Raw genomic sequence first — 24,987 nt, 5'->3', positions numbered from 1 at the left:
TAAATTTAGAAAATATCACGTTGAAATAGATCCAAATAACAATTGAGTATGGGCATGATGACCGTACAATTCGTAGTTGCTACTCCGTGATTGACCAGAACAAGCTAAATTGCACGGAGAGTCAATGAATTGGGCCTGGGAGTAGCTATCCATTCTCAATGTGCCCGTTTCGAGAGTTTAATACTTTGAAATGCCAATGACGGCGCCGGTCACGTCCTTACAGTCATCGGGGACGGAAAGGAATGTTAGTATAACAAAAGGTGTTGTGGAGACCGTGTATACTTCCGCTTCTCTACGTTTGGTGTGGGAAGGAGTTTTTGTTACTTGGATAGGTAAAGAGTTACACAAATCTGGATTCACCTTTATAAGTGATACGATCTATGCTACTCTCAAAAGTGTTGTCATGTGTTTATTGCTCTGGGCAGCCGGCTGCCGATAATTTATGATAGATGTATCCTTTGTTGAATTATTTTGGAAATACTCGGTTTGTAAAAAAGCAACATAAATAACAATCTCCGGACAGTCGATAGTGTTACCTATGTTTAATTGAATCAATCGACATGTGAACAATTTTATTATACCTTCTTTCTTTAACCCGAGGAAACACGACATTCCAAGGACAAAACAATTTAATGAAAAGCGATTACCTTTACTGTCTCGAAACATTTATGAAAATAGATATGATAATGTCTATGAGATTTAAAATTGCGTAATACAAGTGTTATTTGTCGTGTATTGACTTTACTATTATTATTATAAGAAATGAACCGACAATTATGTATTGGTTTCCTTCATTATATTGGAAACAATAAGAACGAAATGAAACTAATTTAATTTAATACAAAAATGTGTCGATAAAATGGAGCAAATGTAAGAAATCAAGAAGGGACTCATTGTTTAGTCCACTTTCGCGCCGGTAATCATGCTATAAATGAATGAAGAAATATGTTTTGCATGACACTCAATAATATAGTTCATGTACTACTCAAAAGTATATGAAAATACTCAATACAATGAGAACAATTATTATATTTGATTGATAATTTAATGGACCAAAAGAATACATTTGTTCTTCGTGTTGATATGACTGCCGCCAATTGGTAACTGGTTTTCAATTCTTCTCGCGAATTGTCGGTTCTTAATCCCCATACATGATTACACAGTAGAGTGAGACACGGTTGCATGAAAAAAATTAAATTTTGCTCCGAGTTACTTTCTGGGTCCCATTTAGGTTCCAGAACAACTTTGCAAATTTTAAGCTTGATCGGTGAAACTATACTTTTGCGCTTACGGTTTAAAGTTTACGTGGGATTCTAAGAGTCTCACGTAACCTCCTAAAAATAAATCGATGCCTGATTTTTATAGTAAATTTGTCAAGAAAACAATGTCTCGAACAATAATGTTTGTAAAAATATAGTTTCAGGGATTGAGCTAAGAATTTACACAATTGTTCTAGGACCCAAATGGCACCTAAAAGGTACCTGGGAACAGGAATCTAATTTTTGTCCCACCCTATTACACAGTCATCTTCCCGCTCAGACAAGACCATGCGCGTTCCCTACGCACATTAAATGCCCAGTGGACTAGTTCCCTAGTTGGTCAAATAAACAGTAAACATACAAATTAGTTATCTCAATCCAAAGAAATGTGAGCTCGATTAGCATCAACCGGCGGATACGTGATGCCTTATTATGCCATCAAATCAAAAAAACATTTAAAATTACAAACGACAAAATACGTACAAAGTTGTTTACAATAAAATAAGGTCGGAAAGAAATACTTGCATAACCGAGGTGGTTTCATTTTCAAAGATAGTAATGTTGATGAAAATCACCCAATAAAAATAGGTGATAAGGGACGCAAATGCTGACTACCCCCATTGAAATAGATCAAAATAACAATTTAATAAAGAGAGGAAAGCCATTTTAAAGTAATCATCCTGAAATTATACCAAAAACTTAATATACTCCTATGTCCTATTTCTAGCCGAAAGCAGGCTTCGCTTTTCTCTGCAATCAGAACTTATGTGCCAATAGAGTTCCATTTTTTGGGATTCATCCTCTATCTGGCGGGCAAATACTGATGAGACGAGTTTGAAACGCAAATTACTTGACTTGCTTAAGTTAGAAATTGTGTGCCGTTCGAATAACATGGTTCAATACAACGTTTTCTTAAGGAGAAATATATTACAATTAATATTGTTTCTGGCGAAGCTTTGGTACTGGATTCGTTTATTGACCCCGATCTTTTATTTCGACAGGCTTCGCAGCCCATTCAAGGACTGTATATTTGCACTACTTCTCGTTATATCCGGCACCGCGCAGGGAAGCCACCTCAGTCCGGCATTATTTCTCCACTATGTTAATGACGTCAATATTAAACTACTTCGCAGACGACATGAAGATTTTTCAACAAATACGACAAATACACACACCGAATTTTTCCGAAGCAAACTAAATAGCTTCACTACGTAGTGTGATCTAAACCCGAAGAAATGCTCAATTGTGGCGTTCGCGCGGAAACGTCATCTGATCAACAGTTTAACTACTATTTGTTCGACTCGAGCATTCAAAACCACTCTTACGTCAAAGATTTCGTTAAAAGTATCAAGATAGAGCTTCAGAAACACATAACAAAAACATTCCAAAACTATATCTTGCGCTGTAACTTGTTATAATTTTCTGTTATTTTTACTACCAGCGTGACCAGATTTATAACATAGCTTAGTGCGATAATTGTATTTTGGTATAATCTGGATATGGCATTCTGATCGGGATACCGCTAAAACACGATTTATTGCGCATTTGTCCACTCACCGCTAGAATATTGATTTACTGCTTGGAATTCGTAGTATCATAACGAGGTCAACAGAATCGAGGCCAAGGCCGCTTCATACGCTTTACTTTTCGACATCTTCCAAAGGTGTTCATCTCGTGAGAATACGCGTGACAAAACCTATTCCTTCCTACCTGAACGTTCAATACGAAACAGAAGGCATAACCAAATCTCAAATCACGCTGTGCACATATGAAGGACAGACCCCTACGTGCCGGTTTTGTAACAAGAAGATACACTACGGGAAACCATGATGTTCAAAAGCTTCTAACGAAACAACATCAACTGGAAGCGACGAAACCATCAAAAAGCCCTCATCAAAATCAACTAAAGCACAAACAACCGGAGTTACTGCTCAGACACCAGGCACAAAGGCTGGAATAACGAAACCTATGCACAGCGTGTCCAATCCATGTGATGCGCATACTACTTCTTAATCAACTCCAAGTATATGACAAAAAACACGGATGCACGTTCGTGACCCGCAGTTCCTGCATACAACTCAAACCAGCTAACCGTGAAAACCCATACCCAATAGCGAGGATAGCATGAACGAAAACGTACGGATACTCCTGCAGATGAAGCGATACTCCCTTTGAAACGTTGACTTGAATGGATTTATTTTGTGATTGAAACCCGAGACCAAAAAGGCCATCTTTGAATCTACAATCAGACTGGTCGTTCCCGTCCTTAGTAGAAAACGATAAACCAAGAGAAAGCGGACAAAGAGATCCTCAAGAAACGGCAGGTGATGCAGCTAATGGATCTCCAACAAGAAAGATGTCATTTGTCATTGGTCTACGCAATTGATCATTATTAGGTCGAACAATCCAAATATAAATCTTCATTCCATATCTTACATGTTGAAACATATTAGGCAATATCGCAAAGCATCCTAACCTAAGAATACTTAGATTTCAATGCTTAAGCATCGTTTCTAGATAGCATCTACCTATTTCGCACGGAGCAGAAAATAAAAATCGCACCACTGTAACTACCAGTGAAGTAAACATTTAATTCTACCAGTTTGTTGCTTATCCATTGTACAAACAGTACCCCCGATTGGAACGTAAAATTGAGTGAAAAAGGCCTTTCGGAAAAAAATCTTTGCGATTGACTTTGACATGTGTTTTGAAAGGTTTTAGGCTAATTTGTTTTCGAGAGTTGTCCTACTGGAGCTGTAGAGCTAGGTTCTCGGAAGGGCTCCCCGTCAGAACCACATACTACAATTCGCAGACGAGACAGGCGAATAGCGCCCACTAAAACACTGCTTTAGACCAATTGTAGCGGGGCGTGATTCTGAATGTGATATTCATTGTATGGTTCAGGTATGGGCGGGTGTAGGGACTAGCGATAGCGTGTATCATCGCGAAGGGCTCGAGCATTTGTACGCAAACGTGTTCGATCGCGTGTGCGTTTGTATGTCGCGTGTGCTAACGTGTATGTAACATCGCGTGTATTTTATAACCGTGTGTCTTTCGCATTCACGTGTTCTTAGATATTCGCGCGGACCGTGAATCTGATACTTATTTTTTCGGGTGCGATTCAGATTCTAGAAGAAAGTGGGTTCTTCCATATCACTAGAGTTCCCAGTCATGTCGCTGTAGAACGTGTGGTCTAGTTAGTGGATATGAGCTTTATTTTTTAATTGGTCCAACTGGATGTATGGCCCTAAGTTGCTAGAATGAAAAGTAAAGATTCCCGGACGTGACCGATTCATGATTTCGTGCGTTTGCAGGTTCTCGTTTGAGACCGCGTTTGTAACTTTTAAAACGTAACTACTAAAACGTTCACATAATTCATACTCTGTTGCGTTTCGGTTTCACCTCATCAGAAACCGACACTAACTTATTGTCGGAATAGATTAGCGCCGGCTTGACGCAAATCCTTTAAAACTAAAACACACTTTGTGTTTCAAACGAACGACTGATAAAACGTGATGTCCCGTTCGAGCAGAAGTTCTGTTTATGCCGATGAGACACAGTGAAGCCGAAACTTGTCTTGGCTTAGCAGGCCTATGCGAAAGCACTATGCTATATTTCACCCTAAGGAGGAAAATTTGGTAAAAACCAAAATTTCTCACTAGCGTGAAAATTTGTTGGTAAAAACCAGTCATAATTGCCGGAGTGTTATCAAGTATGCGCGATCGCGGGCATAGGTGTGCGTGGATGATCGCGAAGGGCTTAAGCGTTCGTATGTCGACATGTTTGTCGCGTGTGCTCGCGTGTATGTGACTTCGCTTGAATAAATTCGATTTTGAAACCCTGCGGCCATTCACATATTCGCGGACCGTCATTCATTTAGTTTTCGGTGTACGGATCACATTCTGACAGGGAGTGAGTTACCCCATATCACTAGAGTTCCCGGTCATGTCACCATGGAACTTTTTGCCTAGTGGATATGGGAGTTATTTTTTCTTAACTTTTAAATTTCATTTTTTTTATTAATTAATATGACTGCTGGTACCGAGGATAGAGACTTCCGAACGATCCCGACTCATGATGGCGCGAGCACGGGAGTTTGTAGATTGACGCTTTGGTAAGTTTATGAGTGCTGAGACGATCACCTTAATACAGGGGTGTAATCATGTTTGTGAGTTCGTGGGCGTAGGTTGCTTGTGAAATCGCGAGGGGCTCTAACGTTTGTACGCTGACGTGGTTTTGTAACATATTTGCGAGTGTTCCTGAATGGTCGCGCGAACCGCGAGTCTGATATAAATTTTCGGTGCGCGATTAAAATTCTGGCAGAGAGTGGGATATCGATAAGGTTCCCGGTCATGTCGCCATGAGACGTGTTGTCTAATAGGTATGAGCGTATTTCCTTAATTGGTTCAGCTGAAGGCATGGACCTAGGCTTCTAGGATCAATGATAGACTTCCTTGCGTGACCGATTCGTAATCACGTGCGTGAGGGCATTTTTGTAGGTTCCCACTTGAGACCGCGATTGAGAATGTGTGAGTGTTAAGACGCTCGCTATCACCAACGTTGCTGACCGAGCTGAAAGCGGGTGTGGATGGCAGTATAGGACTCAAAAAGAAGAAATAAAAGACAATATATGAGAGACGTAATAGATTAGACAGGCACAAGATACAGCTTAAGTTATGATCATCACGTGAAAGACTCAATTATCTATTTGTTACTGGTTAATTGTTGGTTATTAGCTGATAAATAGAGGAAAGGTATAGAACAGAAAAAGGCTCATATCAGCCCTCTCGGCATCCTCGATACATCACTATCGAGGCGTATTGTAATCAACATTTTGAAGCGGGCTTCTTATATAAATCAAATCCTGAGTAGTCATAATGATTGGTGGATTATTAATATGAGAACTAATTAACCTCTAGTAGTAGAACTTGGTGTAAATAGAAACTAAAAAGAGCGAAGGTATTTAGATAACTATATTGAATCTATTGATGTTTACAATACCGTCAATCCCATCAACCTTCGAGAGGGGTTTTGAAAGTTTTTAGGCTAAATTACATTGAAAATAAAACATCGAATTTGAAGTCCCACTTTGTCACTTTAGCCTTGGTTTGCCAGATTAAAGCCACTGAAACACCCTTCTCGGCAATGGCTGCTCACACCAATACCCTCGGCTCGAATTTCGATTTGGCGGCATATTTAGTTTCATCTGATGTTGCTTTAATATTGTCAGTGTAATTGCCATCCTTTCCACTTAATTTATGGTGCAAAAATGTGCGCCGGCATTGCATTATCACTCATATGAGCAAACGAGTTTGGATAATTAACCACTTCTATAACAAAAACTCACTGTTGTCTGTGGAGATGGAGAACTTTTCGACTCATGTTTCCTGGAAAAGTTGGACAATCGGACAAGCTTCTTCTTGTGTGGGTGAGTGAGAATTACAGTACATGGAAGTACGATTCTCCGTACAAAATGATGAATCTTCACCGAGCCGAGTGTTTACGGTGAAGTGTACGGCAGCAAATTCGTATTTTTCGAGTTGTTTCTCAGTATATTGCGGTGCCCGCTCGCGCTTATGATAATTTTCTTCAAAACAAAGGAAGATAGCAGAACTTGAAATGATAAATTTTGCGTGATTGTGCAGTCTTGTTTATGACACTTGACAGAACATTTTTAAATTTTTATATTCCGGCTTTTTGGCCACATTGAAAATAGTTCCACTCCAGATTGGCTAGGCTTTGAACACTTGAACAATTTTTTTTGTACTCAGTCATCCAAACAGGTTTGCGAAATGTAGCTTATACAATATTTAACGACTAATAACAACAACTGCGCAATTTAAGGTGCAGAAGGAATACAGTTAAGTGTTCCCGAACAGATGCCAAACAAACTCATGTTAGAACTAGAATTCGCACTGGAGCTTAAACTGGTGGATGTCGTACATATACAATTCCACCACGTGCATAGTTCAGTTCTAACAGGGTTCAATAAGTTAGTCGAAGCAGAAAACTTCATTAGACAGAACAACATACATGCTCATATATGGACGATAACTCAGTCGAAGTTCGACTGCACGAGCTGGCACAGTGTAGGGTAAATGTACTATAATTCGCCCCCCTAAAACATTTGTTTGCAGAAAAACTTTAAATTTCAACAATTTTGAATTGCTCTAACTAATTTTATTTTATCATTCTCATCACGTATCATATAGTATCCAATAATCCTGAATAAAAGTGATTTCAAACATTAAATTAACGAAAAAAGAACAATATTCTAAATCAAGATGTGTTTCAATTTTCGTCCCCCTAAATTTAATCTTCGCCCCCCTCTTGCTCTATTCTTCGCCCCCGTGCGCCCACACACAATTTCACGACTTTTATCATGCTACAATATCACAGAATTGGTAATAGAGAAAAGATTAGACAAATCCAGATTATATTTTCAAAAACTAACTATCAAACAAATAATACGTTAACTTACAAGCTCTTGTATTTATAGTCTTGTTATGTTGTGTTGTGTTGCGAAACGAGCGAGAAGCACTCCAAGTTCGTTCGTTCGCGAGCGTGTACGAAATATGATATGCCCATGATCGCATATTTGTCCCGTCTTCTATGGGATTTCCTATCTTTATGGGACTGATTTGCGGTCATGTGCAGAGCATGCCTAGCGCTCTTCATCGTTCGCGACTTGGTGAAGCAAAATCTCGAGCGGGAATCCTCGCAAGAAACCCAAGCTTTCATCTAGTATGTAGGGCATATCCAGGAAGCTTTTCTCGCAAAGTCTCGTGTGCTTTGTTATCTCGCAAGCGAGAAATGCGTTGAAGAGCACTCGCGAGTGTCGATGCACGAAGAGCATGGACTACTAATGGCATATTCGTTTTGGACAGTGCACTACACCGGTGTAGTCGGTGTTACACTCATTCAAACTTGGGTGTAATCAGTCTATCTCTTTCTTTGCACTACACCGGTGTAGCACCAAGAAAACACGAAAACGCCATAAGAGTGTTCTCGATATTTCGCGCGAACAAGGAAGGCGATGTACGCGCCAACGAAAGAGAATAGCAAAAACGAACAAACCATTCGTTAACTAAATAGCATTATTAGAAAAATACTCTAAATGCTAGAAAAATCAAGACACCCAAGGCTTCTCACTATATTTTCGTAACTGCACAGGATTAAAAATTTATTTGGAATTATCAACTGATATTCTTTGTGTAAATCATGAATGAAACAGATATATTTTTTGGTAGTTTGCTTGGAGCAACAATTTCAATTTCTTTCAAATATTTCGAATATGCCCAAAATGACTACAGATGCTTACTTAAATTAAAAGGATATATGTGTAGATACGAAACAATAACTATTCTTTAGTCTTTCTTATCGTTATACGCAAAACTACTCCATGTGCAATGGAATACCCAATACACATGAGACAATTATACGTAGAGTGGCAGTATAAGTTCTTAAGAATGTTTTTCCAAATTATTATAAATATCCAAGTAGTAGAACCAACATTATAGCGTATTTCATTATTCCCTAATGAGGTCTCGGGTATATACTAGAAACTTTGCACGTGATTATCTCGAAATCATGGTTTCCAAAAACGTCTTTGCTGTGACTACGATTGCCGAAAATGTTTTCAACCGATGTCTCTTAGACAAAACGCGCTTTTGTGAAAATGGTTATAACTTCGACAATTAGGGTGGATGTACCAATAGTCGCATACTCAAGGAAAACTTTGGCTAAAAATCGATGAATAGACCTATGGGCAATGTTAAAACATTAAACAAAAGCTTTCAATCCCTACTTCATAGGAAAAATATAAAGATTGTTTAATAACCAATTTATGTATTCAAAACCGCTTGTACTACTATAGGAACACATGTACCAATAGTGATGCAATCGCTAATTTCTGGTCCTATTGTTGCAAATCCCATTGATTTCTTATGGGACTTGCAACTATAGGTACACTATGTCAACTATAGGTGCAAGGAAGCACTTATTCAAAGAACATCAACTTTTTAAAAGTTTTTTTTTAGCAAATTTCAAGGATACCAGTTTTATTGTTGCATAATTTTAGGGCGATGAATCGATAAAAAAATATTTGTTGATGATTGGTACCTTAGTTAGACGTATAACCCACTACTGAAACTATTGGTGCACCTCAACTATAGGAGCACCCACCCTATTAGTATTTATTCATGTTCACAAGTGGGTTTTGCAAAATAGACATTGTACTACGCTAGACGTATGATAAGTATTTGATATAAATAAGGCTACATACCTTCATAAAATTTCAAATTTTTCCCTTTTGTCCTGCACCTCAATATAAAAAATCCCTTAATCACAGACAGAAACTCCGTTGTATTTGTTTTCATTAAGGCTTTCCAAACGAATTAATTTTTCGCTTGTTTCTCTATAAACTATCAAAAAAATGAATGGAGAGGTTGTATTTTGATAGGTTTTGTCTTCCTTACAGAGAAAGCCTAGAAACCTGCTCGGTGCTGTTTAGAATCCGCACATCATGAATGTACATTCGTAAAACATCAAACATTACGTTTGTAAAATGTTTTCTAATTATAATTGATATAGTTTAATTGAATTGTTAATAACATATTTAAGAAATCGAAAACAACTGCGCTGGATTCAAAGATAGATTGCAGAATCTGATTATCTTCACTGCAACTGAATAGGCAGAGAGCAGTCTTGTGGCGCTCTTATTTTTCCAGTATATAAAAAAGGTACTTTCGTTTAGTTACCAAGTAGTTATAGATATTGACCTTAGAAAGAGTGAATAGCTCTGTAAATAGCGAAAAGCGAAGCGAAAACAGGTTATGGTATTTTAGAAAATTGTCTATTTCAGCCGTCTATATTACTTTCGAGAACATCAGAAATCGCTTGAAGCTCCATAATAGAAGTTATGGTGAAAAAACTGTTTTTGAGGGGCCTTTCACAAACAACGCCCTGTATCACGAAAACCAAGAGCTTCCTGGTAAGTTTCTCTACAACTTAATTGAAGTGAGTATTTTTCTATCTAAATTATTGAAGAAAATAAATTTCGTAACTAACTATTAAGAGGATTAGTCAACGATCCGATGTGATTGAAAGAAAGAGCGTTTTATTTCAAGAAATTTCCTCAAAGACTTCACATAACTAAAATCAATAGTCTACTTTGTGACCACTGTGGAACGGGGCGAAGATAGAAACCCATACGAAGAAAAGAACGCTATATGGGATTTCGCCAGGGGCGAAGATTAGAATTGAGTTTCATCTTGCGTTAATTTTCGCCACTTTTGAAAATTGTTCAAACTTAATTAAAGAAAGATAATAATCGCGGATGTGCGTTTACATGTATTCCTGCAATGCTTAAAAACATTACTATTGAATATTCTAACGCTTACTCACAAAATTTATATAACTTTCCCCGCGATAAAAAATTGTCACCATTTTTAGTTTTCAGGAAAATAAGTGCTCTACAGGTACTACTTTATTTACGACTAAAAATACGTTATGAAATATTTTTGTTGAAAATAGGGCAGTTTTCACATTTTATTCGACTTAGTTTGTTTTTCAGTAATAGTCGAAAGCAGAGTTCCAGATCGTAAAGCAGATAGAATTATTTATAATTGTTCTGCAAGGGGGGCGAAAATTAGGGAGGGGGCGAAGAATGATACTTCTACCCTACTACTGAATAGTTACATTGTAAACCTCTTTTCGTAATACAGGGTGGTGGAATTTGGTACAAATTATATTTGGAGAAACCCGGGAATATTCCGACAAAGCTCGTGTGGTGATAATGTGGTTTGATAAGCCTAGGTTTTCCTACCTGACCATTCCAAACATACTTGATAAAGCACCGTAGGGTTACTTTAACAAATCATGATGCTAATTAATATTCTCAACTCTTGTGAGCAACCCAAATCTCATTCACATACGTGTGGGAATGTTAAGATTATTATATTCATCTGATCAAAACTATTCTTGAAATATGCAAAATATCTACAAAACACAATACTGTTTTTCGATGTCCTATTCCTGGACCACAGCCATATTTAATTTAAGTTCACTGTAAAAAAACACCTAATATTCGAATTGTTTCCAAAATTAGAAGATTCTTCACCAAAAAGCCACGACACCCTACCAATTGTCCAACCGTCAATACCGCACCATACTTAAAATTTTCCTTTTTTTTCTTTCTTCTAGCTCGTCCACCAATGATCGATGACGAATGATCCACGCGCACTACACTCTACACTCGTCCGCGCGGCTCCTACCGCGACAAGAACCACCCCAGTACCAACACTCCAACCAAGTGACGACGCCACCGCCGACGACGATGAAGAAGTGAGTTCACGCGATTGGAATTCAACCAAGATCTGTTGCTTGTTGGTTGTGTAGTGTCCTCGTCAGCAAGCAGCCCAGCAGCGGGCACGAGTGAAACAAACTTGCTCTCCTTCCTCCAGCAGGGGGAAACGGTGCACGAAACCGGCGCGCGATCGCCGCAGTCCCGAAAATTACGTCTGTACGTGTGAACAACAAGATTGTGTCGACCTTCCCTGTGCGCAATAAACGGCCTCATCAAAGTCAACGATCTTTGTAATGTAAAAACTTGGAAAATAATTACACAGCAAGCTGTGCCGTTAGGTCGCGCCGTTCCGTTCTTATCTCGACGACGGCGACCGATGTCGGTCATCATCCGTTAACTGCTTCCAGACCAGGGTATTCGTGCAAAATTAAGTTATCGGTGTGTCTTTGTGTGCTCCAGTGTCGTCAGCAACTACAATTGCTTCATTGTTCAATTAGCCTACTACTAGCCGTTTCATCGTAGTATCTCTCCGATGTGCGTGTGTTTGTATGTGTTTTCGATGTGTCCGCTGGTTTCTCCTGGCAGTTGTCATTAGTAGTAAGAAGGAAAAACAAAGCAGCAGTTTAGTAATCACCATCGCTGAGCGAGTATAATCATTTCCAGAAAATATAAAGCAAAAGAAATTTTGTTATGATTAAGGGAAGCACATCATAACCGAGATAATAATTGGTGGCGTCGCGCGCTGAATCAGAAAAGCGAAGAAAAACCGACAACAACAACAACAACACGGCAACAACGGCCGGAGGAAGGCGATAAAGGCGGTGGTGGTTGTGTGATTCTCCAGTCGCGTTCCGAAGAAAGTGCGTCCGTTTGACGGCGAACGGTGGGTGCTGAAACCCGTGCGCGGAAGATCCCACGGAACCGGTGCGGGGGGCGAGCTAGCTCAAGTGTGCTCAAGTAGTAATTTCTTTCGCCCATTTATTTCTCGTTTCGTTTTATTTTTCGATGATTTTGTAATGATCAGTTGAGAGCGCCAGTGGAAAAAGATCAGAGCAAAAATTCAGTGTTTCCAGTGTTTGTGTGAGCGTGCGTGTATTTTTTTCTTCTGTGAGCTGTTGTATTAGCTTGGTGAGCGTGCCCCACCAGTGGAAAAGAAGGTGAAAATCGAGGGCGAAAATCGTGCGGAAATTTCTCCCAAAGTTTTTTGTTTGTTATTTGTTTTAATATCTGCGTGTGCGCGCAGTAAGTCGCCGTTCGCGGGTGCATTTTGGCAAGGCGGCCAATAAACGAAGCAGCAGAAGCACAGCCAGTCGAGTTGTAAACAAAAATTGGATCAAAATGCGCGAATTCAAGGTCGTTGTACTGGGTTCCGGTGGGGTTGGCAAATCGGCCCTCACCGTGCAGTTTGTGTCCGGTTGCTTCATCGAGAAGTACGACCCGACGATCGAGGATTTCTACCGGAAAGAGATTGAGGTGAGTTGGGGGCGGGTTTTGTTTGTGTGTATGTTTTTTTTTCTTGATCGGTGTTGATCGTAGCTGAAGTCATGCGTAAGCGATGGCGATTAGTTGTGAGTTATGATTGTATGATTACTTGCTTCCGGTTGTCGCTTCAATTGGCTATCGATGTTTGACGGGTGATCGCCAAGTCATACCCTTTAAATAACGTATTAGTATGCGATGTTAACGTCGTACGTTATGTTGTTTTGATAACAAAACCATCTCAAAATAATAGTAGTAACATATTAAAGCTGTGAGACAATTTTCCCAAATTTAACCCTTAAACCGTCCCGGAAAAAGGGTCGTAGTTGTACTTACAATTATATCTTTTTTGTTTTTAAGAACTTATAAAACTATAAGGGGAGTATTAAATTTTATTTTTTGTGTTTCGAATTCATCTCGTCAGTAACTAGCACCATTTGGGTGTGTAGTTAGACGATGTATCTAAACTAGTACCCAAGTTAGCACTAGTTAGACACAAAAAAAATCCAAACAGTTCGCACGACACATGTGAACGTTCAAAGCAACTGACTTGTCCCGAGCGATGTCGCGGGAAGGGGAGTATTGCTTAACTACCCTTTTGGCTCGTAAGATTATTTGCTCTATAAATATTACCAAACGACATTTCGAAACGAATATCGCTTCACATCGATGATAAATAAGATTTCCAGTAGACCGAAATTGTAATGGGGGGGGGGGTTTGATTGTGCTTCAACTTACTGCCTATAAATGTATATATGTTTTACTGCCTATAAATGTATATAAGTCCCACAATGAAAAATTGCAAGTCTAGGAAAACGCTATTCAAGATGTACATTTGCATTGCACCTCATGGATGGGCAACCATGTACTGGTATTTTTCTTGATATTTTCCAAACAAAACTGGTAGTTTTATTTGTGCATTGTATATCAAAGATGATTCAAAATGTAATCCAACAAATAAGTCATTTTTAACAAAAAAAAGTCATATGGGACTCTTTTGCTTTTATGAACATTTTAGCAGTGTGTTATCTTTGAGAAAGATTTTTAGAGGCATTCACCCCTTCTTTTTATCTTAGTCACCGAATCGATTATTTAACCAAACTATACTACCTATTATCGCAGTCCCATGTAGACAGAAAATCCCATAGAACATGGGACTGACTTGCGATTATGAGCAGTATTTCGTGATCCGAAATTGCTTTCTCAAATATTAGGATTGATCATTCTATCCAGCTAAATTGTATAAGAACTTTTCAAGAATTTTTTTTCCGAAGATACATTTTAATTGCTACGATTTTTGAGATATAGGGCGTTATTTTTCAAGAGCTTTTAAAAACAGTTTTTTATCATAAGTTATTTTATAAAAATTTTCAAAACTCTTAATGTTTTTGTTAAGTTATACAGGCTGCACAATGTTGGCTAAAACGGAAACTCGCTATCGCTTGTAATTGTATAACTGCAGAGCTATACACGTTTTTCGATTGAGAACAGCTCATTGTCCAAAATCGACAATATTTTAAAGGGGAAACCATTCTGTGAGTAAAAGAAAATATCAGTGAACAATTTTAAGTGTACAAAATTTCGAACGTTCAAGGATGGCTTTTACTGAAATGCTAAATAAATTACAAAACTACGTCTTGTTGCCAAAATTCATAGTCCTAGGCGCTATCAAGAAGCCTCCGTTCTTGCACTTTGGGACGTCTATGTGGTAGTGTTTAAATGAAACTGTTTTGTTTTTGTTTCAGTGTCGAAATGTTCAGCTAGAGACTGATACCCGTAGAGTTGAATATGTAGAGAAAATGAGCATTGTTAGATCTGAGCCGGTTGATGGTTAATGTTTCATGTTTCCTGTCAATGTGTGAACAATTGATTAAATGGGAGAATTAGGGACAGAAACACGTGGTTCATTTATGTAGTTTATCCCCAATAAGTAGGGTTGCTTCTGGCTTTGTGGCTTTCGACTGGCATGGTTGGTTCAGGCTCTGTGGCTTTTGACTGGCATGTTCTTTTTTCATTGGTGCGAAAGGCTGCATAGTTGAATTTGTTCCCACTTACAAGTCAGTAGATGAAAGTGGATCAATTCTTTTGACTTCGACTGTAAAGATTGGATCAGGAAAAGACTGCAGGTCGGTCACATAAAGAATAGCTAATTGATAGATGTTTTTGATAGTCTTGCTAGTACAATAACACTGGCTCTTGGAATTTAGTGATTCGTCAGTTTGCCTGAATATGGAAAAATATGGTCCCTCAAAATGAGCCGAGAGCCACTTAACAACACTTTTCTGCAGTCTTATCAGCTTGCTAAAAATCCTACCATTAATCGATATGATCTTTTAATAGGCTGAATTTAATTTAACATGCATTTGCACTTTTTGAATAATTTGTTTTAAACGCACGGAATAAAATACTATTCGTCAATTCACGAAAAAAAAATATTTTGCAAAATGTACCATTCAAGACAATCATGAATAATGAATCACGTTTTCACTAACCTATGCATGTTTTTATAAAATGAGTTCACGCCCCAAAAATGCACGGCGTCACATTTGAATGTTTGATTGAGAACATGTTCAACAAATTGAATCTGAGTGAACATGTCTCAAACCACTCAGACCAAACAATGCGTATATCCTTCGCATCTGCTCTTCGAACTCCATTTGATGTGATCTCCAGTCATTTTACCCTATCTATTCAATACGTTTTGTTATGAACTCTTTTTGGTAATATTTTTTCATCGTCATCCAAAATATCCTAAATGGCTATACCGTATCATAGGTGATGTGTGATAACTTTTTTTTGGGGCGGTGACGATCGATTGTAGGAGACATTGCGGGTTGCTAAGTCCTATTCTTAGGTACTGAGTATGTAACAGTGACCACGAAAAAGTGTTGTGAGTTTGTGATGACGCCATCCCAGTTGCTCGATGGTGGAGTAGTTAACGCATCCAACTGTAGAGTGGGAGATTGCGGGCTCAATTCCTGCTCGATACAATGAAGACCCGTTTTTATCAGCTTCTTTGTGAATTTTAGGCTGATAAAACGGGTAAATTGACAAAATCGGGACATATATTTGTTTTCTTTTTAAGGAACCGAAGCCCTTAAAATACTCTTTCTTGGTCCCTAGATATAGTCTCATCGACCTTTTTGATTATTTAGTTTAAATTTCCCTTAAGGGAGTCTGACAGTGCAAAATTTAAAAAACTGTAAATTTAATTTTTGTATATTTCGAATCTGTACGATAAGAAAATTATGCTCATGAAAGGATTTACTCAAATTCAACTTGGTTTGTCTGCTAGAGCCCATCAAACCACCAACTATAAATTTTCATATGAAGCTGATAAAATCGTGGGTAGATAAAATCGGGTCTTTCTTGTATATCTTTTCTTAGTGTATCCAATCAAAAAGTGAACTTTCATCATATTCTTTTTCATCGTTCCGGCCATTCTTTTTTCTGGTTATTTTCCATTGGGTAAAAACCTAGGAAAAAAGGAAATAACATGATACGCCCAACTAATGAATTGTGTAACTTTTTGTTCATCAAATAATTGTTATTGATTTTGGGTAGTATCGCTGCAACCTTCCAATCTTTTGACATATCTATATCAAATAGTCTTTTTGCGTTCTGCGCAAGTTCCTATACCTTCTGACTTTTTATGGTATCCAACAGATCGAGATGGCGTGTTAAACGAAAGCAATTATATGAAAAAATCAACCCAGAGGCAGGATTCGAACCTGCAACCCTTGGGACTCCGGTCCAATGCACAAACCCTTTTGCTATCCCAGCTAAAGGATTTAAGAAACAATTCACTGATGTTTTATTTTGAGAAAGATTACAGGTAATATGGCTTCACCTAAAAAAAGATCGCTGGTGTACGTTTGTATGTTAACGTGTTTGTCGCGGGCGCTAGCATGTATGTAAATTCGCGTGCGTAAATTCTATTTTATAACCTTGTGTCCATTCACATATCCGCGTATGGTCTTGTATGATCGCGTAGGCTGTGAACTTATACTCAATCAAGTGCGGGTCAAATGCTACAAAAGAGTGAGTTCTTTCATATCACTAGTGTTACCGGTCATGCCGCTATCGAGCTTGTCGTCTAATGGATCTGACCGTAAGTTTTTTGATTGGTCCAACCGAAAGCATGGACCCAGGCTTCTAGGGTCGAGAGTAGAGACTACTAGTTCTAAAACGAGCACTTAGTAACCAGGGCGTTATCATTTTTGCGAGATCGCGGGCGTAGGCCTGCATGGATGATCGCGAAGGGCTCAAGCGTTTGTATGTTAAAGTGCTGAATGCAATAGAATTAACCTAGGTTATTGATGCGATAGTGGTGGAAACCGAATTTGTTTGTTGAACATGAGGCTTGATGACTCCTGATGTATCAAGATATCAGGCTCAATTACTGATCAATCTAGAATGTTCCGGATAAACACCTCTTGATTTCCTTAGGCTAGTGGCAGGCAACTTTGGATAAAGGGTCTGATGTGGATGATATAACTCGGCTGGACTCTGCATTGCCACTAGTCCAGTCACTTCCCACCTTAGCAGGTAGTACTACCGATTCACTGGTCAGGCGGGAGGAGTCTTACAGAGTACTGTCGGAAATGGAAGCTATTTGCGTCAAAGACTGAACCAATCCGTTTTTTGTTATGAGTCAAACTGTCTTCAAACTGAACCAATCCGTTTTTTGTTATGAGTCAAAATATTAATTATCTTCAAGATAGAACGTACAGCTTACATCTTTGTGGGGTTATGAGGTGGGACCGTCAGCAAAAGAAACTATTCACCATAAAATCAGCATGGGTGTCATTTGAAAGGGGGATAGGCAGTGGAAAACGGAAATTGATGATTGACGCCATTTTGAAAATTACGATGGCGATTTTCGATTGTCACAAAATAGCGAAAACCATCATCAATATGGGTGTGATTTAAGGGAGTGGCCAGTAGAAGACGAAAATTGGTGATGGACGTCATTTTGAAAGCCAAGATGGCAGCTTCCGGTTCCCACAAAACACTGTAAACCTTCAACAGGTGAGGTGTTGGCAAGACATGAGGGAAATTGATACTTGACGTCATTTCGAAATCCAAGATAGCGGCCTCCGATTACTACAAAATACTGAAAACCATCATCATTGGGACGAATTGATCTTCGTTAACGAAAATATACTTCAAGTTGATGGGGAATGCTGCCGTTATTCTAAATTCTAAATATCTTGACAATTTCTAGTGCTAGACTTGATTTTACAAAATTCATTATTTTAAATGTAGCTTTTTTAATTCACCCGCATTTTATAATTACGGCATGTACAAAACATATTTGTGAAATCGTTATACGGATTATGGCATGTACACAACATATTTGCGAAATCGTTAAATTTTAAAATAATCCCATAGGAAAGGGGCATGTGACGTCATCGTTTTTCATTTCGCTCTCTCTATTTGACATGTACACCATTATACAGAATAAGGCTCCAACTGTTTATTTATCACACTGTCTGTGGAAACTAAACGGCCACTTGCAGAGGCCAGTTCTTCGAATCAAATATTGAATTATAAAAAAAACATTCACTTGCTGACAATCGTCAGTTATTTGGACACCCCCAATATTGTCAGCTTTACATCAATATCCATTTGATGAGCTCTAGCAGTCGCGATCTGATTTATTTTATGATTTTTGGCGCCAACTCTTTTTGTTGTATGTTAACTTGAAACCGCCAAGTACGATTCTAAATTGACGTCAATTATCTGTTTCTGTCAATTCAAACCGATATTGATGATGATTCCCACTGTTTTGTAGTAACCGCCAACCGCCATCTTAATTGTCAAAATTGACTGAATCATTAAGTTCTGTCTTCTACTGACCACCTCTTTTAAAATGACATCCATATTGATAGTGGTTTTCACTGTTGTGGGGTAACCAGAAGCAGCCATTTTAGTTTTCCAAAACGGCGTCATTCAGTAATTTCCGTCTTCCACTGACTACTCCCTTTCAAAGGACTCTCGTATCGATGATGGTTTTCACTGGGACAACCAGCAGCAGCCAACTTGGTTTTCTAAAATGGCGTCAATCATCAATTTCCGTCTTCTACTGACCACCCCCTATTAAACTATATTCTAGTAAACTATACTGGTCTTATAATTCACGGTCGTCAACCCGGTTGTCTTAAGTATTGAAATTTCGTCACCCGCAAGACCGAAATCCAAATAAGAAATTAGCATCTATCTTATATATATTTTCTTGGTCCAAAAAGGGGTTAGTATTCTATGCCGTTGCGGTCGTGAATATTTTGTCGAACCTACTTTTGCCTTAGGATGTGATAAATAAACTATTTTTGAACAAAATTGTAACCCATTCTTTCTCTCAGTCTCTAACGTATTCTTCGTAACGGAGTTCACTTCTCCGAATTGCAACATGCAATTTTAAAGATTTTTTTTTTGCAATTTCCAACGGGGAAACAGTTCTGTTTTTCCCATTGAATACCACCAAAAAAAGTCTTAAATAAAATATTGGTACTTACGTCAAAGCCCCAAAAAAATTAATTAAGTTTTTATTGACTGCATTGCTAGCAAGTAGTGCGGAATCGTCGGATTTTCCCATCGTTGGTATACTCGGGGATGTTGACTCTAACGCTCACACATGTTTTGGAGTGCTTTGTAAAATGAATATTCTTGCCTGGACGTTATTAATACCTACTGTGTTGTCGAGGTGATGAAATTGAATATAGATTACTTTCTTAAACCTCAGCTCCAATTTCATCGACAGAAATTACTCCACATCTCGAAAGCTCGGTCTAATACGAAATGGTTTGGAATCAACAGCAATTGTATTTTACTGTAGCACCACGTTTTGCTGCTGAGACTTACCCATCTCGATAGATCACCACGGCAAGAATAAAAATGACGGTGTACTTTGTTCTTCAGAAAATGCGCCCGCAAGACAAAGGTAACTATTTTGGTAGTTCGCTTACTGCTGGCTCGGGTAAAAGCAGAAAGTGGACCGATTACCCAGGCCATGGTAGTCGGTGTTTAGAAACATACTTATTATGAAACTTATTAGATAAATCCGTAGATAATTTAACATTCGCTACATATATATACACGGAAAAAAATTGTTTCCAAAATCTTGAATGTGCTATAAATTCTGGAACAACCACATTTTTACGTGACCAAAACAGGGCCATGAACAAAATAATTGTAATTTATTTATTACTGGTTTTAACCTTCACCCATGAACAAAAGTCATGGCTTTTATAATTATGTTCAATTTACTTTCCGTAACGCCCGCGTAACGCTTTCATTAGTGGAAACATTTGTTTTTGTTTTGTGAACTTAGGGATCATCCATAAATGACGTAGCATTATGTGGGGGAGGGCTACGATGGGGGAGGGGGGGGGTGTTAAAAATCACTCAAAAAATGCTACGTCATTTATGGATCATCCCTTAAGTCATATTTTCCGTCATGTTATTACCAAATTGATTTTCTGTACATGAACCAGTATACAACTTTAACCCATTATATCCTAGCGTATGAAATTTCATACGCAGAACTGTCCATCGTTTAACGCGTATTTACTGCAGAATTTTGGCATCTAACTGCTTTATTATTGCACTAATGGGATCACTACACCTCATATTTCATTGTGAAACAAGACAACTGCCATTTTATTATAATTTTGTTTACATTTTTGAACCGTGTATAGTTGGGGCAAATGGCGGCTGAAGAGTAAGCAATACATTTAATTGAATTTTATTGTTGGAATTCCTGCTAATAATTCCATTATGTGACAAAACGTTTCTACAGATGTAAAAGAAGTGTTGTCTATCAGAAAATCCGAAGAAATATGTCAAACAACTTAAAATTTGTTGTTTTTATTTAAGCGCGCGAAATTTTTTGCACGAGAAATTTTCATTCTCAAAACCATTTTAGGCGGTGATTTTATTTTTCCCATAATCTTTGATACATTTTTTGGTGGAATTGAAGATATCTTTGCATTTGGCTCACTTTTTGAAACCCCTGGGTTATAATGGGTTAAGAACATTATTCATAAAACCAACGGTTAACTTATGATGTTATTCATAGATTTAGGAACATTAGTTCACAAAATCATAAGTCTGGATACTTTCTCGTGAACCATTTCTCGAAACTCGGAAGTTTATACATGAATCCATACAATCATCGTGAACTAATTCATGATTCTCTCAATATATTAGTCACGATCCAATATCCGTGCTCGAGAAATAGTTCACAAAATCATTAAATATTATTCATGTATTCGTGAACTGGTTCATGATTCTTAATATAATAGTCCCGACGTACCATTCGTGGTCGTGAAATAGTTCACGAAATCGTGAAATATTATTCATATGTTCGTGAACTGCTTCATGATCCCTAGTACAAACAAATATAGCAGCTTCTACAACGACGGCGCCGGTGGTTGAGTGGTAAGCGTGACTACCACTCATTCCAGTTGGTATAGGTTCAACCCCAACCGAGGTCGTTGAAATTTTTCTGAGGTGAAAAAATCTGTGGCCACGCCTTCCTTCAGAAGGGAAGAAAAGCCGTTGGTTCCCGGTCCATGAGTTGATGGATCGATATCTAATCCAGATAGTGGAGTCACCTCTCTGGCGTCGGTAAAGAAGATGTAAAATCCAACTTCTATACTCACTAACAAATATCTCCTCCTCCCGTGAAACTTCTGGAGTGCGCAGTAGTATATACGGCCTCTAGCAAAAGCAAGTATCGTACTAACTATTCCTTCCCTTTCCTTCCGCGATCTACGTTCGGGCCTGGCCGGCGCCGGTATTGATCAATAAAACACTTTAGGATTAGCAGGAGTTGCACATTGTAATATGTTTTGCTATTCCCAAATATAATTATCTACTGATTCCCTGTGCAACTTCAGCTAGTCCAGATCGATAACGAAGTAGCAGCCAAGGGTGGTCGCACAGGCTCAAGCTCAAGCCTAGTATACTAGTCACGATTTGCCATTCGCGTTCATGAACTATTTCACGAAATCATATAATATTCATGTATTCGTGAACTGGAACACGATTCCTAGTATAATAGCCACGATTTACCATTCGTGGTCGTGCAATAATTCACAAAATCATAAAATATTTTTCATGTATTCGTGAACTGGTTCATGATTCCTAGTACAACAGTCACGACTGACTGATTCGTACACGTAAAATATTTCACAAAATCATGCAATATTATTCATGAAATTGGTAAACTAGTTCATGATTTCTAGTACTTTATCAAGGATTTATCTTGTGTGCTTGTGATATTTAGAACATATCCCTAATCATTTTCAATTTCAGGCAACATGGTCATGAATTTTTCACGGGAACTATTACTGGTAGAATCATTTTTGTTCCATGAAATGTCATATATGTCCAGCTGCTAGGGACCAGCAAGAGGCACGAGCCTTATAAATAAGAAAACTATTACGACCTAGAACATCGTCATTCATTTGATAAGGTTCAGTGATGTCTCGACAGAAAAAGAACACAGCGCTGAGCACCAAAAATACATTACAGAGCCACAAATCGTGTTCGTGATATTGTTCATTGAACAAGATCCTGCTTAATAAAACTGCTGATGTCATGAACATCAATCACATCACTCCACATGTCAAATTCGGAAGTAAGCTCTAGAATAAAATATCATGATAACGTGCAAATAAATTACGAAAATCGTGACTAAGATCCTAAAATCAAGAATATAAATCATACTATACGTGACAAAAATATCAAAAATCAGGAATAAGATTCTTAAATCATGAGTATAAAACACATTACTCGTGATTAAAATATCAAAAATCGTGACTAAGATCCTGAATTCATGAACATAAATCACTTCTCGTGACTAAAATATCACGATAGCGCGAATAGAAATTATGAAAACCATAACAAAGATTCTGAAATCATGAATATAAATCACATTACTCATACAAACATCGTGACTAGTATTCTAAAATCATGAACACTACTCATGACTAAAATACCACGAAATAGAAATTACGAAAATCGTGACTAGGATCTTGCAATCGTATTCATAAATCATGCTACCCTGACAGAAAAATCCGATAGCAAACTCATGAATAAAATATCACGGTAACAGGACCATGGACAAAATCATGGCTTTTATAATTATGTTCAATTTCCCTTCAGTAACGCCCGCGTATCGCTTTTAATAGTGGAAATATTTATTTTTTGTTTTGTGAACTTAAGTCACGTTTTCCGCCATGTCATTACCAAATCTATTTTCTGTACGTGAACTAGTACACAACTTTAAGAATATTATTCATAAAACCACAGGTTGAATTATTATGTTATTCTTCGATTTAGAATGGGTACTTTCTCATGAATTATTTCACGAAACTCAGAACTTTAATCATGAATCCGTACAACCTTCGTGAACTTATTCATGATTCTTAATACATTAGTCACGATCCAATATCCGTGCTGGAGAGCTAGTTTACAAAATCATCAAATATTATTCATGTATTCGTGAACTAGAACATAATTTCTAGTATAATAGCCACGATTCACCATTCGTGTTCGTGAAATAGTTCACAAAATCATAGAATATTATTCATGTATTCATGAACTGAAAGTCACGACTTACCATTCGTGCCTGTGAAATAGTTCGCGAAATCATACAATAATTTTCATATATTAGTAAACTGGTTCATGATTCCTAGTATAATAGTCACGACATACCATTCGTGTTCGTGAAATAGTTCACAAAATCATCAAATATTATGTATTCGTGAACTGGTTTATGAAGCCTAGTACAATAGTCACAAATGATCATTCGTGCACGTAAAATATTTCACAAATCTTGAAATATTATTCATGTGTTCGAGAACTACTTCTTGATTCTTAGTACTTGACCTATCTTGCATGCTAGTGATATTTAGAAGATATCCCTAATCATTTTCAATTTCTTGCAACATAGTTATGAAAATTTCACGGGAACTATTTCACAAAATCTAGAGTATTATTCGTACAATCATTTTTGATTCCTTGCACTATTCCATGAAATGTCATATATGTCAAGCAGCTAGCGACCAGCAAGAGGCGCGAGCAGTAGATATAAGAAAACTATTAGGACCTAGAACATCGTTACTCATTTGATAAAGTTCAGTGTGATGTCTCGACAGAAAAAGAAAACTGCGCTGAGCACCAACAATACATTATAGAGCCGCAAATCTTGTTCGTGATGTAGAAGTTAATCCAAGATGAAAATAAAGAAAATGATCTACCGCTTATTGTACCGTCTGAACAATATGGTTAACATGTTGCTCGTTTGGCAAGTGAGCATCGACTGATACAAAACGAGCACGTATAAATAATTTTTTTCCGTCGTTTTCAAAGGACTTTATAAAAATTCGTTCTATTTTTAGTCGTCGTGAAATTGATTACACATATGCCCTTACACGGAAAAAATGTTCCAAAAATCGTGAATACAGTGCCGTGTAGTCTGGAATAAGATCCCGCTTATTACTCACACATTTTTGTTATGTTACGAATATCATAATAAAACCGCAGGTGTCATGAACATTATTGGTCATATCACTCCACGTGTCGAATTCGCAAGTAAGCTTTAGAATTTAATATCATGATAACGTGCAAATAAATACGAAAATCGTAACTAAGATCCTTAAATGAATATAAATCATATATTTCGTGATAAAAATATCAAAAATTGTGGCCAAGATCCTGAAATCACGAACACAAATCACTCCACTCGTGACTAAAATATCACGATAACGTGAACCGAAATTATGAAACTGGTGACTAAGATCCTGATATCATGAATATAAAGCACATTACTCGTGATTTGAATATCAAAAATCATGCATAATATCCTGAATTCATGAATATAAATCACTCTACTCGTGACTAAAATATCACGATAACGTGTATAGAAATTAT

General features: G+C 37.8%; 1 protein-coding gene across 1 annotated transcript in view; it reads left to right on the top strand.

The window, feature by feature from the left end:
• The window catches only part of LOC131692211 (ras-related protein Rap-2a), a 459,504-nt gene that overhangs the window by 20,561 nt on the left and 413,956 nt on the right, over positions 1-24,987 (top strand). The window contains exon 2 of the mRNA XM_058979124.1: positions 11,463-13,038. Within this exon, the coding sequence (XP_058835107.1) occupies positions 12,904-13,038 (135 nt within the window). The 5' untranslated portion in view covers positions 11,463-12,903. The remainder of the gene's footprint in view (positions 1-11,462; positions 13,039-24,987) is intronic.

The sequence above is a fragment of the Topomyia yanbarensis genome, chromosome 3 (assembly GCF_030247195.1).
Source record: "Topomyia yanbarensis strain Yona2022 chromosome 3, ASM3024719v1, whole genome shotgun sequence".
Lineage (NCBI taxonomy): Eukaryota > Metazoa > Arthropoda > Insecta > Diptera > Culicidae > Topomyia > Topomyia yanbarensis.
This window is presented reverse-complemented; position numbering and strand designations above follow the sequence as displayed.